Below are 13,900 nucleotides of genomic sequence, written 5' to 3' on the forward strand. Positions count from 1 at the left end.
TTAACACTGCAAGATGGACCTGTATAATAGATGCCCTACGGACTATGGCGGTGGCAGCCTATCTTATGAGAGTTCTCACAGATTACTTCAAAGATAGAGTTCTGTTTTATTTTTCAGACATTGGCCAAAGGAGATACAAGGTGACTGGTGGTGTCCCACATGGCTCAGTATTAGGGCCTCTTCTGTGAAACGGCATGTACGACGCAATCTTAAAATTGACAATACCGGAGGGAGCCACAGTTGTGGGATTCGCAGATGATGTTGCAGTTGTAGTGGCGGCGAAGCACTTGGAAGAAGTTACCCTCATCGCCAACCAGGCTGTTGCTACGGTCCGAGGTTGGCTGTCTTCGGTAGGCCTACAACTTGCAGATCACAAGACCGAGGTTCTACTAGTAACTAGCAGGAAGCAAACTGAGTCCATCACTGTCACAGTTGGTAGGCACGAAATTCGTTCCCAGTCTTGCTTAAAAAACCTAGGAGTCACGACTGATGCACGTCTCCGCTTTAATGTTCATACGGAGTACATCAGCGCCAAATCTGCTAAAGTAGAATCCCTTTTGTCACGCCTTATGCCAAACGTTGGAGGTCCCTGAGAAAGTAGCCGAAGGCTCCTTGCTACTGTTGTTCCCTCCATTATGTTATATGCAGCCCCAATTTGGAAAGAAGCGATGGTTACCAAATCATACAGGAGAAAATTGGTTTCAGTGTATCGCAGGGTTTGTTTAAGGACAGTTAGCGCTTTTTGAATTGTTTCCTACGAAGCGGTGTGCGTGATAGCCCGACTGCCGCCTGTGGAACTCCTTGTTGAAGAAAGAACCAGGCACTACGGACGACGCTTACACGTTTCGAGAGAAGAAGAGCGGAAAATAACCATCAACCAGTGGCAGCAGCTTTGGGAGGCTGCAGATTCCGGAAGGTGGACTCGCAGGTTAATACCTGATGTGGGCACGTGGTATGGCAGCCAGCATGGTGAGGTGAATTTTTACATAACCCAATTTTTGATCGGACATAGATGCTTTAGAGCCTACCAGTACCGATTCAAACTGGACAACATTGCAGAATGCCCTGGATGTCAGACTGTCAAAGAAACCGCGGAGCATGTGTTTTTCACTTGTATTCGCTTTGCGGCAGAAAGAAGTGAATTGGAGAGAGTGTGGAAGACGCATCACACCAGAAAACATGGTGAGCTATATGCTACTCTCAGACCAACACTGGAACGCAATGAAGAGATTCATCACAGTCGTCCTCAAGAGGTTGAGAGGATTAGAAGAAGTAACTAGCATGGAAACGTGAAAAACCATGTGAAGAAAGCGAGGCAGCACTCCATGAGCCATTTCCCTCCATGAAGTAATGCCTAGCGGCGGTCCCTTGGAGAGGAATGAACAGGTGTACGGCGGTGGTTTTAATGTGTAAAAATCCCACACACGTATAGGTACAAAAAAAAAAAAGCACAAAGGATCCTAATAAAACAGCACTAATGCTGTATGCAGCCAAAAAACAGCACACATTTCGAAAATACAATAATTTTACATGAAGAAAATAATACATTCAAAAGAAAAATACTTGAGTCCATTTACATATCAGAAAACATTAACTATACAGTGAATTTTAAATAGACACAAGAAATCTGAACCAACACTATGTAGAGATTTTAAGCAAAATTAATCAATGAAAAATAAGGGAAAAAATGTATGTTAATGATTATTATTAACTTTGATAAGAATTTTAATAATAAAAGAAATAACAATTTTAACCCAAATAAAGTTGAAATAAATAAATTATATGCCTGACCTAAGTGTAAGGAAGGTAACAAATATTGTTGTGATAAAGTATAATAGTGTAAATGTGAAGAAATAACAAAATAGGTAATTAGTCATAAGTTAAAGATATCTTATTACTAAATTAATATGATTTCCTAATGTTTTATTGTCTCATAGAGTAATTTTGACTGAAATAATTGACCTGGGCAGAATAGCCAGCAAATAGTTATTTAAAGTGATGTGGTTATAATATTTATATTTAAGGTATGATATTTTATTAATAATAATGTTGTTTGTTAAAAATCATATATCTAATAAAAGCTGTTTGTGATAAATTGTCCCTGAGGATGGCTGGATTGACCGAAACATTGGACTTATAAAGAAATAAAGATTGTTTTGAGACTTAAATTGGATAAAATTTATTTTATTTAAACAAAAATTTAATATTAAAACTTACCATTATGTGCATGGAATTCTGGAAAAAAAAAACACTACTTTAATCAATTAACAAATAGTAGATTTGTAGTAATTTCAATGACAAAACAAAATTTTCATTATAGTTTGAATAACATAAAGAATATTTTGAAAAGTATAATAGAAGTTTTTTGTTGTAATGTATATTGATCAGTCTGCCCTACCTAAAATAAAATTAAAAAAAGACGAATTCGCTAATGTAGAATTCATATTTTAATATAAAAAAATGTATAATCATTTAGTAGTTGGGTTCAAAACTAACTGGATACATGCAGAAAATAGCTGATAATTTTTAAATCTATTATGAAAACTAATATAGCTTCCTATAGAATAAAAGGAAAAAACTAGGAGAAAATGAGAAGTATATAAAAAAAACTTAAGGTAAGGAATCATTTGTATTAATTTCATAATTTCTGATGTAAACATTCAGGACAAAGTTCAGACAGATAATTCCTGTATAAATAATTTTTTATTCAAAGTTACATACCAACTAGAAAGCAAATGATCAAGCTCAGTTTTAACAGTTCTTAAATTCAGTAGTTGAAATTTTTTAAAAATTAAATTATTTTAATGTTTTTAGTTTTTAAGTATTGCAATGCATATTATATATATATATATAACATAAAATCATGAAGTTTCACATATGATATGAAATCAACAAAAGGTTGAGAATATTTAATATATAATAAAATATTTTTTCAGTATTTTGAGCTCAAATAGTTTCAAAATATTCATGTGATATCGCTGAGTAATTTGAGCCATCAAACTTAAAAATCGATTAAGTTGTTTGCTCAAAAAACTATTGCATACCTACATATGGACTAAAAACATTTAAATACAATATTTTTCAGTTGATTGTTTTGTATGATACTAATTGTTTCTAAGCATTCGAGGGATCTTTAGTTGAAACATCAAACTTGAGAAATGAATGAGCCGCTTGCTCTAAAAATTGTTACATGGATGATTCTAAAAAACAACTTAATTTTTGGGGCCAGGATTTGGATTAAGTGAACCATCATAAAAATTCCATAATTTTTAAATGCCTTTCTAGGATCATAAAGAACAATATGGAGCATAAAACAGAGCTCAAATTATCGCTTTGGGGGCCCAAACTCCAAATTTACCAATTCTGTAGTGGATAACAGCTTAGCCGCCGACTAGATGAAATGTCAAGTATTTCTGAAAGTAGAAGAATATGACCAAACAACTAGATTTCCCACTATGTCTCTACCTCCTAGCTACTCTAACATCCTGTTCTTTGCAATATACTCTGTTCAACTGTGTCTATTGTCACTTTTGATCAAACCATATGGCTCACCTCTGCTTTGCTTATATTGTGCATATTTATCTTATATTATTCATTAAATTTGCCAAATACGCAATTAGATATATTTGATTGGGTTCAATATGAATGAACACAACAAAAAATATGCTACTCAGGTTGATATTTTAGCATGAAAATGTTATCTCCAAGTGTTCTTACAAAAAAAAAAAAAAACAATTATCTCAATATAAAAACCTTCTCAGGTAGAGAAAAGATTAATAGCAGCTCTGTTATTACCAACTAAAAAAATGGATAAAATCAAATTTAATGGTTAAAATTAATCGTAATGCTAGAAGCAGATCAACTGAAAAGCACAACACCAGAGGGAAGAACTCAATGCTGAGGGAAGCCCAGGTAAAGCTCCACAGGGGGATAATGCAAAAAAATACCAGCATCAAACAGATTTAGTCAAATATGGATAATAAAGAAGATTGAACCAAGGACCATTGTTTTTATGTTGATAGCTTGAACAATGACGGGAACAAGAAAAGAAATAAACCTCCAGTTGTCAATGGAAGAGAAGTTGCTGAAGATGATAATAAAGCAATTGTTTTGACCAAGTATTATGCTTCTACTGGCAAACTCACCATTCAAAAATAAAGCATATGGTCTATCTACTTCCATTCCCCGTCACAATTTGATGCTTCTAGTATTATGCTTTCTAGTATTCGATGCAAGTATTACACTTCTACTGGCAAACTCATCATTCAAAAATAAAGCATAAGGTCTATCTACTTCCATTCACCCTGTCACAGATCACCAAAACAAACTTCTGATAATTTTCATATCGTAAGGTCCCTGTGAGGTTCTCCATCCCAATTGAAAGACCAGATACCAGATGCCATAATGAGGATGAACAACATATACCCAGCTTACCAGGATTAGGGTGTTCACTGATGGCTCAAGCTTCAGGAAAATGCCTCACAACTGGTTTAGGGCACTACAGTGAAGGCTTCTTTAAGGGTTTTGACCCTGGTTAGGCAGACACATTAGAAACTTTGACAGGGAAATAATGGCTATAAGAATAGCAGCAAAGGAACTACTCAGTCTCTGCACAAGCCAATCCCGTGCAGCGTTATTCTTTGATTCCTGAACAGTCATTTTAGCTCTTGGGACTCAAACATCTAGTGAAAACTATATTGTACAAGACCCAAAGAAGATGGTTGCAAATCTCAAGGAAGCAAACCCAGAGACAGTTTATCAATGGCCCCCCTAACACTGTGGTTGAAGGGAAAATGAAATGGCTTGCGAAATTAGGGTGCTCCCAGCCATAACTAGAAAACCCCTTAAATTTAAGATATTAATATTAAAATTTAAAGCTTCAGACCATCTGACAAGAAAATTCCAGGGGAAATAAAAGGATCATCTAAAGATCTTCACAAACAGAAAACATAGGGAAAATCTGTTGGCACAAGATCTTCTCTCAAACCTGCTGGGAAGAATACATTTTCATTGATTTTCTTTCAATTTTCAGTGACCAATAAATCTGTGACGTTCCAGCAACTACAAACACGAAAAATTTCAAAATAAATTTTCAATGGAAATTAAAGTTTTAATCTTCCCCAAGTCTCGCAAAATGGTGTTTTTTTTTTTTACATGGGTCGGTGGAAATCTTCAAAAGTCATGGATAGGCCCGAACCTATTTGTGTGTGGGATCCTATTTCCTTGATAGAGTGACATGCAGGGCATTCTGTGGTTTTATCCAATTGAAATTGGTATTGGTATTCTCTAAAGCATCCATGTCTGGTCAACAGTTGGGTTACATAAAGATCTACCTCACCATGTCGGCGACCATACCACAAGCCAAAATTGGGTATGAAACCTGAGAGTTCATCTCCAGGAATCTGCAGCCTCCCAACGCTGTTGCCACTGATCAATGTTTATTGACTCTTCTTCTCTGGAAACATGAGATCGTCGTCCATACTGCCTACCTCTTTCTTCAAAAGGAAGTTCAACAGGAGGCATACCAGCTATCACGCACCCCACCTCATAGGAAACAGTTCGAAAAGCACTTACTATCCTTAAGGGAGTTCTGCAATAAACTGAAACCATCTGTCTCCTGTATGCTTTGGTAACCATCACTCCTTTCCAAATTGAAGCTCCATATAGCATGATTGATGGGACAACAGTAGCAAGAAGCCTTCTACTACTTTCCCTGGGACCTCTAATGTTTGGCATGATGCATGACAATAGGGATGCCACTTTAGCAGATTTTGTGCTGATATAGTCCGTGTGAACATTAAGGCTAAATGTACCACTTCATGGGACGCACCAGAATTTACTTTTCTATTTACTCCTGAACGGATGGTCCGATTTTGGATCTGTAAAGTGCTTTTTGTCTTTTTCGATAGAAAGAATAACAATAGAAGTTACTGAAATTAGGTTAAAAAAGCACCTATCCAATAATAAGGAAAATAAGATGCAAAAATATGAGTTAAAGATAAATTTTTAAAAATGTGGCCTTATAGGCACTTGCAGAACCGTTCACTGAAACCAATAAGATATTCCGTCATTTCCTACATTATGGCATTTATATAGCGATCGTAAAGAGAAAAATATGTTTTTGTTTACAAATGGAAGGAAACCGTTTGAGGTGGTTACCGGCTGGAATGATACGGCAACTCAAGGCTGCTAAAACTAACTTTCTCATAGCAATACCTAAATTTGAGAATAGTCACAGTAAATTTGTATTGGTAATCTGCTATTATTTATTTCTACACTAATATCGAAAATAATTTGCATTAATTTTTTTTCTCTTAGGTACTATCTAATTACTATTAATAATTTCCTGAATCGTGAGATTTTAGCCTATTGTTTGCTTTTACTTTTTTAATATTTTTTATTGGATGTTATAATTTTTTTATAATTATCCACAACTATTGTCTGATTCGTACTTTCAAAAAATAAGTTATAGAAGAATAAATAAATAATTCTTTAAATTTATTATAATTAGAAACGTTTCAGAATAAATTTTAAAAGTACAAATAGTTTCCCAACTAAGTTACTTGACTGTTATATTTGGAGAAATAATGAAAAGAAAGGGACGCAACAATGAAACACTTAGTTTGTGATAACAACCCTTGTTTGTCTATTAGAATTTCACTTGCGAGTCTGTTAACGCCATTATATATATATATTAATTAAAATTTAAATATTTTTTAAATAGACAATAAATATAGTCAATTGTTATTAAACAATTACATTGTTTACTATGTATTTTTTGTGATAATTCTGTATCACTGTATTGTGTTTTGGTTTAAAAGAAAGCGAATTATACTTGTAATGTTTGTATGGTGAAATATCGGCTATTAGGGATTAGCCACAACAATACTACAGTGGTCATGGTTCAGTCGCCCGTCAACTTTGTCGCCCATGTACACTCGCCCAGTCGAGTAGCCTAAGTACAGTCGCCCAGTTGCTGTACTTGTCACCAGACCTTTCTGGATGAAATCATCGGAGCGGTTTGCTGTGTGGCCCACCTACGTTTAAGAACAGAACATCGTCTCAGACCTTTTCGATAGGAACTGCAGGACCTTGACCCATCGGAGTTCATCAAATTTGTAATTAGCAATTTTTTTTCCTTATTGTAATTTGCGTCAAAGGAAGTATTTTTTTTATCATTTTGTTAATTGGGTTCTATATTATTTAGAAGGTTTATCTTTGTTTTTAATTTAATTTAATTTGCGAATAAATGTTTTTATCCGTGAAAGCGTTTATTTATTTTTTTTTTAGTTAAGCTTTCCGACAAGGAGACCATGTCGAACTGAGGTGGCTGAACAGAGTCTTTTTCTGTTATATTAGTAAACACTTACAGGAAACCACCCTATACATATAAATCTAATCTGAATATTCAAACAACAGAATATATTTTGCAATCCAACTTTTATTAACCTACGCAACGAGTTTCAGATCTACGAAATGATCTCTGATTTTTCAGAATGCAATATGGCTACAAAATAATCAATGTGGCAATAGGAAAAATAAAAAATAATTATTATTTAAATTTTCTACATATTTATTTTAATATATTTATTTATTTTTTGTTGTATTTTAATAATAAAACAAATTCCTTGTGAGGAATGTGCATAACAGCTATCTGTATCAGTGGACAAATCTAATGTTTTCCTTGTAAATTGTATCATTGATATTTTGATTGCGGAAAATCAAAAACTAAGTAACTTGCTGGCTCAAATGTCTAATACCGAAAGATGAAGTTTGTTTATCTTTGAAAAGCGTATCTTGTAAGGTACTACAACATAATATATTATAAAATAAAGGTTGGATTATTAAAAAATAAATTCGGTCCAGAGGTACTGGACTCAATAATGGCAGTCTTTCACTTCCATTCGTTCCTTATAACTTTTTTTTTTTGCATTTCGCTCTCGACTACTCCTGTTATGTAATATATAACTTAAGTATCGATTAAGCCTATATAATATATATATATATATATATATAACGTGCCATGAAGCCACTCTATGCCTCCTCTACTCTTGGGGTGCCCTGGTTCGTTGAGAAGCCATGTTACGTCAAAGTTCTTCATTTATGTTCGAAACATGGCATTGTCGAATTCTCTGCCTGAATCTGATGAGATGCGCCCAGGAGCTCCGTAGAATTGAAACCACAATCGGAAAGCTACCAACACTACTTCCGACAACTTGTCCAGCACCTGATGCGCCACTGCTGCGTTACTGAAGATATCAAATATGGTTATCCATTTATATCCTCTCCTAGTGAAAGTGTCGAGCTGTAGATCATTGAGCGGTGCATCTGCGGTAGGTATCTCCTGTGGTCAAGGCAAGAGGAGGACTTGGAGCAGGAGCAAAAAAAAAGGTAGAATCGAGGAAAGTTTTGAGGAGTGCAGTCACAGAGGGGCGACCGCACGTTACAGAACCATCATGTGAGAGGAGCACGGCGGTTTGCCTATAATACGAGTGAAGAGAGGAGTAAGCTGTCTGATTGACCCTGGGAAACACATTCGTCTGCCGAGAGGCCCTAGAGAGATTGAGTGGTGGAAAGAGGGAACTACAGGTCAGAGTATGTAACTGTCAGTTGATCACTCTGGTTAGGCCTTGCAGCATTAAAGGGAAAACAGAAATGGAATTGGGTAACTGGGGGGGGGGATAAGGAAGGAAGGTAACAGTCTATGTAATGAGGAAAATACCCTGAGACAACCAGATAATCGTTGACTACGAGATATTTTGGAAAAAGTGGTAGCGAAAATAAAAAATAGTGGGGTTAAGTGGAATATTTGAATTGGAGTTAAGAGGTACAGCTGTAAGAAGCTCGTGTATGACAGTAAGCGAGAACGGGCATGATTAACTAGAAGGAGAGTTGGAAAGAGGCAATAGTGAAGTAATATGATGATATTTTTTGTAAAGAAGGGGAAGTACCGAGAACTACAGGAAAAATGGTGCACGAAATCACATTGAAGCACATGAAGGAGAAATGATATCCCCAGGCACTTTGAAAATACATTAGGGAAGAAATATTGAGTTTACGGAAGCAAGTGATAAGTGTGGACACACACACACTTCGCCCTACAACAGTCCATTGTGAGCAGTATGCAAAAAGAGTGCAACGGCCGAATTCCAGAGAATCAGGGAGTTCGACCTTAATCATTCTTGGTGTGTTAAGGTACCATGTCACATCGATATCCTTCATTTCCTTTCGGATCAAGGAGGAGTCAAATTCACTTCCCCCATCCAATGAGATCCGGCCGTTCCAAAACTACCTCCGAAAACCTGTCCCACACCTGGTGCACCATTGCCGCAAGAGGTCAATCATGGTCACACATGTTCTTTCTCTCTTGGCGTCCATTCTCGCAGCCTCATTGTCCCTTTTCTTGTTCCACGGTGATTGAGACAACCAACCACTTTTTTTTACCTGGTTTATATAGTGTACCCATGTTATATTTGAATAGGAACACCTTCCAACCTGTAATTCTGGCTGACGCTTCCTTCAGTTTTCCCACCCACTAGAGTGGTTTTTGGTCAGTATGTAACTTGAATTTTCTACTGAACACATATGGTCAAAAGTGATCGACAGCCCACACTATTCCAAGGAGTACTCGCTCCATTGTGCTATATCTAATTTCTGTCTCCATAAAGATCCAGATGGCTTATGCCACTGGGTGCTCTCCCCTTTCACCCTCCTGAGACAACATCGCTCCTAGCGCATACTTACTGGCATCTATTGTTATTGTGGATTGCCGAGTGAAATCCGGAAAAGGAAATACCGGCTCTTGCAGCAACCTCTCCATGCACTGTCTGATATTGTACCTGAGATCTTGTGCCATTACCGTCTTAATTTCCACTCCAGAGCATTGGCATGTGCTTGTGGCATTGTGATTTACAGTAGAGATGGAAACTGATTTGTAACTGGCGGAACTGCTACCGGTGGGTTTTCAGAGAAAGATTCTAAATTGGGAATATACCGTTGTTCACCAAAGAAATTAGCACTAACGCCTATGATATTGCAGGTATAGAGAGCAGAAGTTAAGTTAGGACCTCGCATTTCCCAAGAATCTCCTGGATAGTGCGTTTTCTGCCCCACCAGAAATATTTGCACCGCAATGCTTGTAAAGTTTCGTTCAGCCCATGATGATTAGTTTTTCCTTAGTGATACGCCAACACTTCCTTTTGATCCTCTGGATCTCGCAGGGGGCCTAACATCAACGTGCATCGAATAAACGATCGATCTATGCCATTTTCCCATTCTCCATAGCCGTTAGATTTTTTCCCAAACTGTCGCGTTTCCTACATATAAATGGTAAATCTTAACAGTGTTGGATGCTTCTTTTAGTTCTCTACAGATTTGATCCTCTTTGACACCTGGTTGTGACCAGATAGTCGAAATGATACTGCTGCTGTACTTGCTATGTTCCATCTTCAGCAACCCCGTGGTGTTTGTCTTCCAAATAATCTGGTACCTCTTGTTGTTGATAATCTCCTCAAGGTCCTCCATTTTCGTCGTTTGAACTTTCTTCTGTGGAAGTCTCCTCCCCATTCTGGTTTCCTGGTGAGGCCAATTGCTGTCCTTCTTCCGGAGTCCTCTCCCTCAAAAACTACCTTCCAATTCCAGACGTTTTCCCGTGGTCATATTCTACTGCATTTACCATTATTGCTCGCGAGAGCCAATCTGCTACTACGTTTTCCTTGCCAGGTTTGTACATGATGTCTATGTTGTACTGGATCAACAGTTCTTTCCACCTTGTAATTATCACCTACGATTCCTTTAGCTTCCCCACCCATTGGAGGGGCCTGTGGTCCGTCTGGACCCTAAATCTTCTCCCAAACAAGTAGGATTGGGAATGCTCTATTGACCATATTATGGTCGATAATATGATATATAATTATTATCAATAATAATATATAACCCAGTCGTTCTCATTCAGAGGCGCTGTAACGTGGTTCTGCCTCTGTGACACCTTACCTCACTTACTTATGACAGTACTGCTTCCAGTGCATACTCACTATCGTCTGTCGTGAGCGTGAACTGCTTTTGTAAGTCAGGAAATGCTAGTACTGGTTCCTTCTGCTACTGATCTATACATTTTCTTATATTGTCTTCAATGGCCCGATCTTACTCCCTCCTGAGATATGGTGTGCCCTAGAAAATGTATTTGTATTTGTCCCAGCAATGACTTCTCTCGAGATAGTTTTAGTCTAAATTCTCACATCCTCTGAAAAACGCTCTTTAACTGTTTCACATGGTCTGTAACCAATTTATTAAACACCAGGAGGTTCTCCAGGTAAATCTGGCGTACTGATTCATCTATACCTCTCAAAAATTCGTAACCTTTGTAATGATCACGTAATAAATGTAATGTTCACGTTCTTCAGATCTAACGGGATTCTCCTAAATTCTTAGTGCCCTTGTTCGAAAGTAAAAGCCATTTTGTGTTGGTCCTCTGGGTGCATACGAATCTGGTGATACCCTGCTTCCAATATGCAAAGATTTTAGCCCCTCCTAGTCTGTCAAGGATATCCTCAAACCTCGGTATCCGATAATTATCAGCGATGGTATTATCATTGACCCTACGTTAATCAATGACCACCCTGTATATCTCCCCGTTCTCACCTAGTGTAGGCTTCTTCCACACTGCCCACAAGGAACTATTATTGGGTGACATACTGTCTACAATGAATCCTTGTCTTCTAAAGTTTTCGATTTCGTTTCTTATGTTCTTCTGGAGTGCCTGTACTGTGGGTATCTTCGTTCCGTACCATATATCACTCTTTCCTGCTTTAGTGGAATCTCATGAACCATCCTTTCTGTTGAACTCAATACCTCTTCTTCATTAAAGAAAATATCATCAAATCTGTTGTAATGGCGTCCAATTCTCCACCTGCGATACTGTCCCTACTCGCGCCTTTCCGACTGCTATTGTTTGTTGGCATATATACTTCTTTCGTCCGATTTTAATATTCCATTTACCATTACTATTCTTTTATTATCTTAGCCCCCACCTTCTCTAAAAGATCACAACCAATAATCACCAGATAATCCCTAAGCATCCTACTCACTACATGAATTGTTGAAATACCCCCTTTAGCCCTCCACTTACCCAGTCCTATCCTCTATACAGCATGGTCCACCCAGAGTGATTAATTTACATTTACAAACCTTCACATGGAGTGCCCTCCCCTCGCCACTAATTAGTACTTCTCTACAAGAAATAGTGTTTGAACTGCTCGTGTCCACCAGACAGCTTACTCCCCCGTTCACTCAGATAATAGGCAGAGTGCCCTGCTCTCTTTTCACGTGATAGTTTGTCAGTGTGCGGTCGCCTCTCTGCTTACATCCTCCTCAGATCTCACTTGTCTTCCTTCCTCCTAGTCTTCGCCTCTACGTGCTTTTTCGGCTCCTTTGCTCACGACCATTCCTTTGGTCATCCATTTTGTCTTCAGTTTCTGTTACTCCTGAAACTTCCGCCGACTCACTTGACGATCCGCTCAGTCTCTGCCAAAGGCTTTTCTTCTGAACTTGTTGACCTTCATTGACTCGCCTTCTTCCATATTCCTTCTTCGATACATGTAAGTAATTCTTCCTGAATTATTAAATCCTAGATTAATGAGGTCGTTAGAGATTAGTGAACCCGACAGAACTAAATTTTAGTGTGTTTCTTATGTTATTGCATCAAAAACCTGGGAATAACCTTCGATCAAACACTTTCCTGGAAAAACCATGTATCCAATATCTCCCGCCATACCTTTTCAACTTTAAAACGTTTAAATTACCTCTGCCACCTATTTCCATTTGAAACTCGTAGGCTCCTGGTCACTTCTCTAATATTTCCCCACTTTGACTATTGCTGTACAGTATAGTGGCTTTATCCTTCCTACCGTCGTAAGTATTTCCTGGCTTCCTTCATCTTCCAAGTCATCCAATCCCGCCATCCATCATACATCTACGAGCTCCTTCAATTCAAATCCTCCATATGTTCCTGTAATACCCATTCACGGTCTTCAGATTTATACACAAGGGCCCACTAAACCGCTGCTTTCGATAGATCGTTCATTATCTGAGCCTCATCCTAATGGAACTCCATCCCTTCCAACATCCGTCGCTCTAATACCCTCCCTACCTTTAAATCCCACCTGTCCAATCATTTCCTATCCATTCAGACCCCATAAAATTGTAAATTAATATAATTGTAAATATGTATGTAAACTATTATATCATTCTCAATTATTTTCACATCGTTCTCTTTTCTCTTTTTTATTTATTCATTTTTCTTTTCTTTTTTTTTGTTAAACTGATAAAAGTGAGAAAGTAACCTATAATTATTTTTTTTTTTTTATTATGACTGTTAATATTTTCTTTGTATTTTTTGTTTAAGTATTTCTGAGGCTACTCAGCCCTCATCATGTGTTATTCTAAAGAGACTCGTCCCAGAATAAATAAAGTATTATTATTATTATTGTAATGTTCACTGTTTTTATTAAATTTACTTATTATTTTTTAACTTGTTGATCTCTCCTTTTATCGTCTATTTTTCAATACACACACAATACAATTATACAACATACAACATACAATACAAGTATTATTATTATTATTTTCTAATTATTTCTTTGTCTTACTAACTTTGTATTTTGTTTCTTTATACTTCTTTCTTTTACTTACATATTACATTAGTTACGTATATTTTCTTTCCATTTTTAAATTAATATTATTAAATTGAATTATTCATATTTCAAAGTTTCTTTGCATTATATAACTTTACATTTTTATTTTATTAATTATGTTATTTTACTCACATATTTCATTACCTATATATACCTTTTATTTCCCACTTCTTTCATTATATTATTTTTATCTATATTCATTCTGTACA

General features: G+C 36.8%; 1 protein-coding gene across 7 annotated transcripts in view; it reads right to left on the reverse strand.

Annotated features, from left to right (window-relative positions):
• PSR (Bifunctional arginine demethylase and lysyl-hydroxylase PSR) overlaps positions 1 to 13,900 on the reverse strand; it is a 100,094-nt gene that overhangs the window by 11,854 nt on the left and 74,340 nt on the right. For 5 of the 7 annotated variants that reach the window (XR_010844845.1, XM_014432554.2, XM_014432551.2 and 2 more), the window contains one exon: positions 2,218 to 2,235. The exons of the other annotated variants lie outside the window; for them this stretch is intronic. Coding sequence is in view for 4 of the 5 variants with exons in the window: in XM_014432554.2 (XP_014288040.1) it covers positions 2,218 to 2,235 (18 nt within the window). In the remaining variant the exon portion in view is untranslated. The remainder of the gene's footprint in view (positions 1 to 2,217; positions 2,236 to 13,900) is intronic. 7 annotated transcript variants of the gene reach the window in all.

The sequence above is a fragment of the Halyomorpha halys genome, unplaced genomic scaffold, assembly GCF_000696795.3.
Source record: "Halyomorpha halys isolate HHAL.00 unplaced genomic scaffold, Hhal_1.1 Scaffold1075.1, whole genome shotgun sequence".
Lineage (NCBI taxonomy): Eukaryota > Metazoa > Arthropoda > Insecta > Hemiptera > Pentatomidae > Halyomorpha > Halyomorpha halys.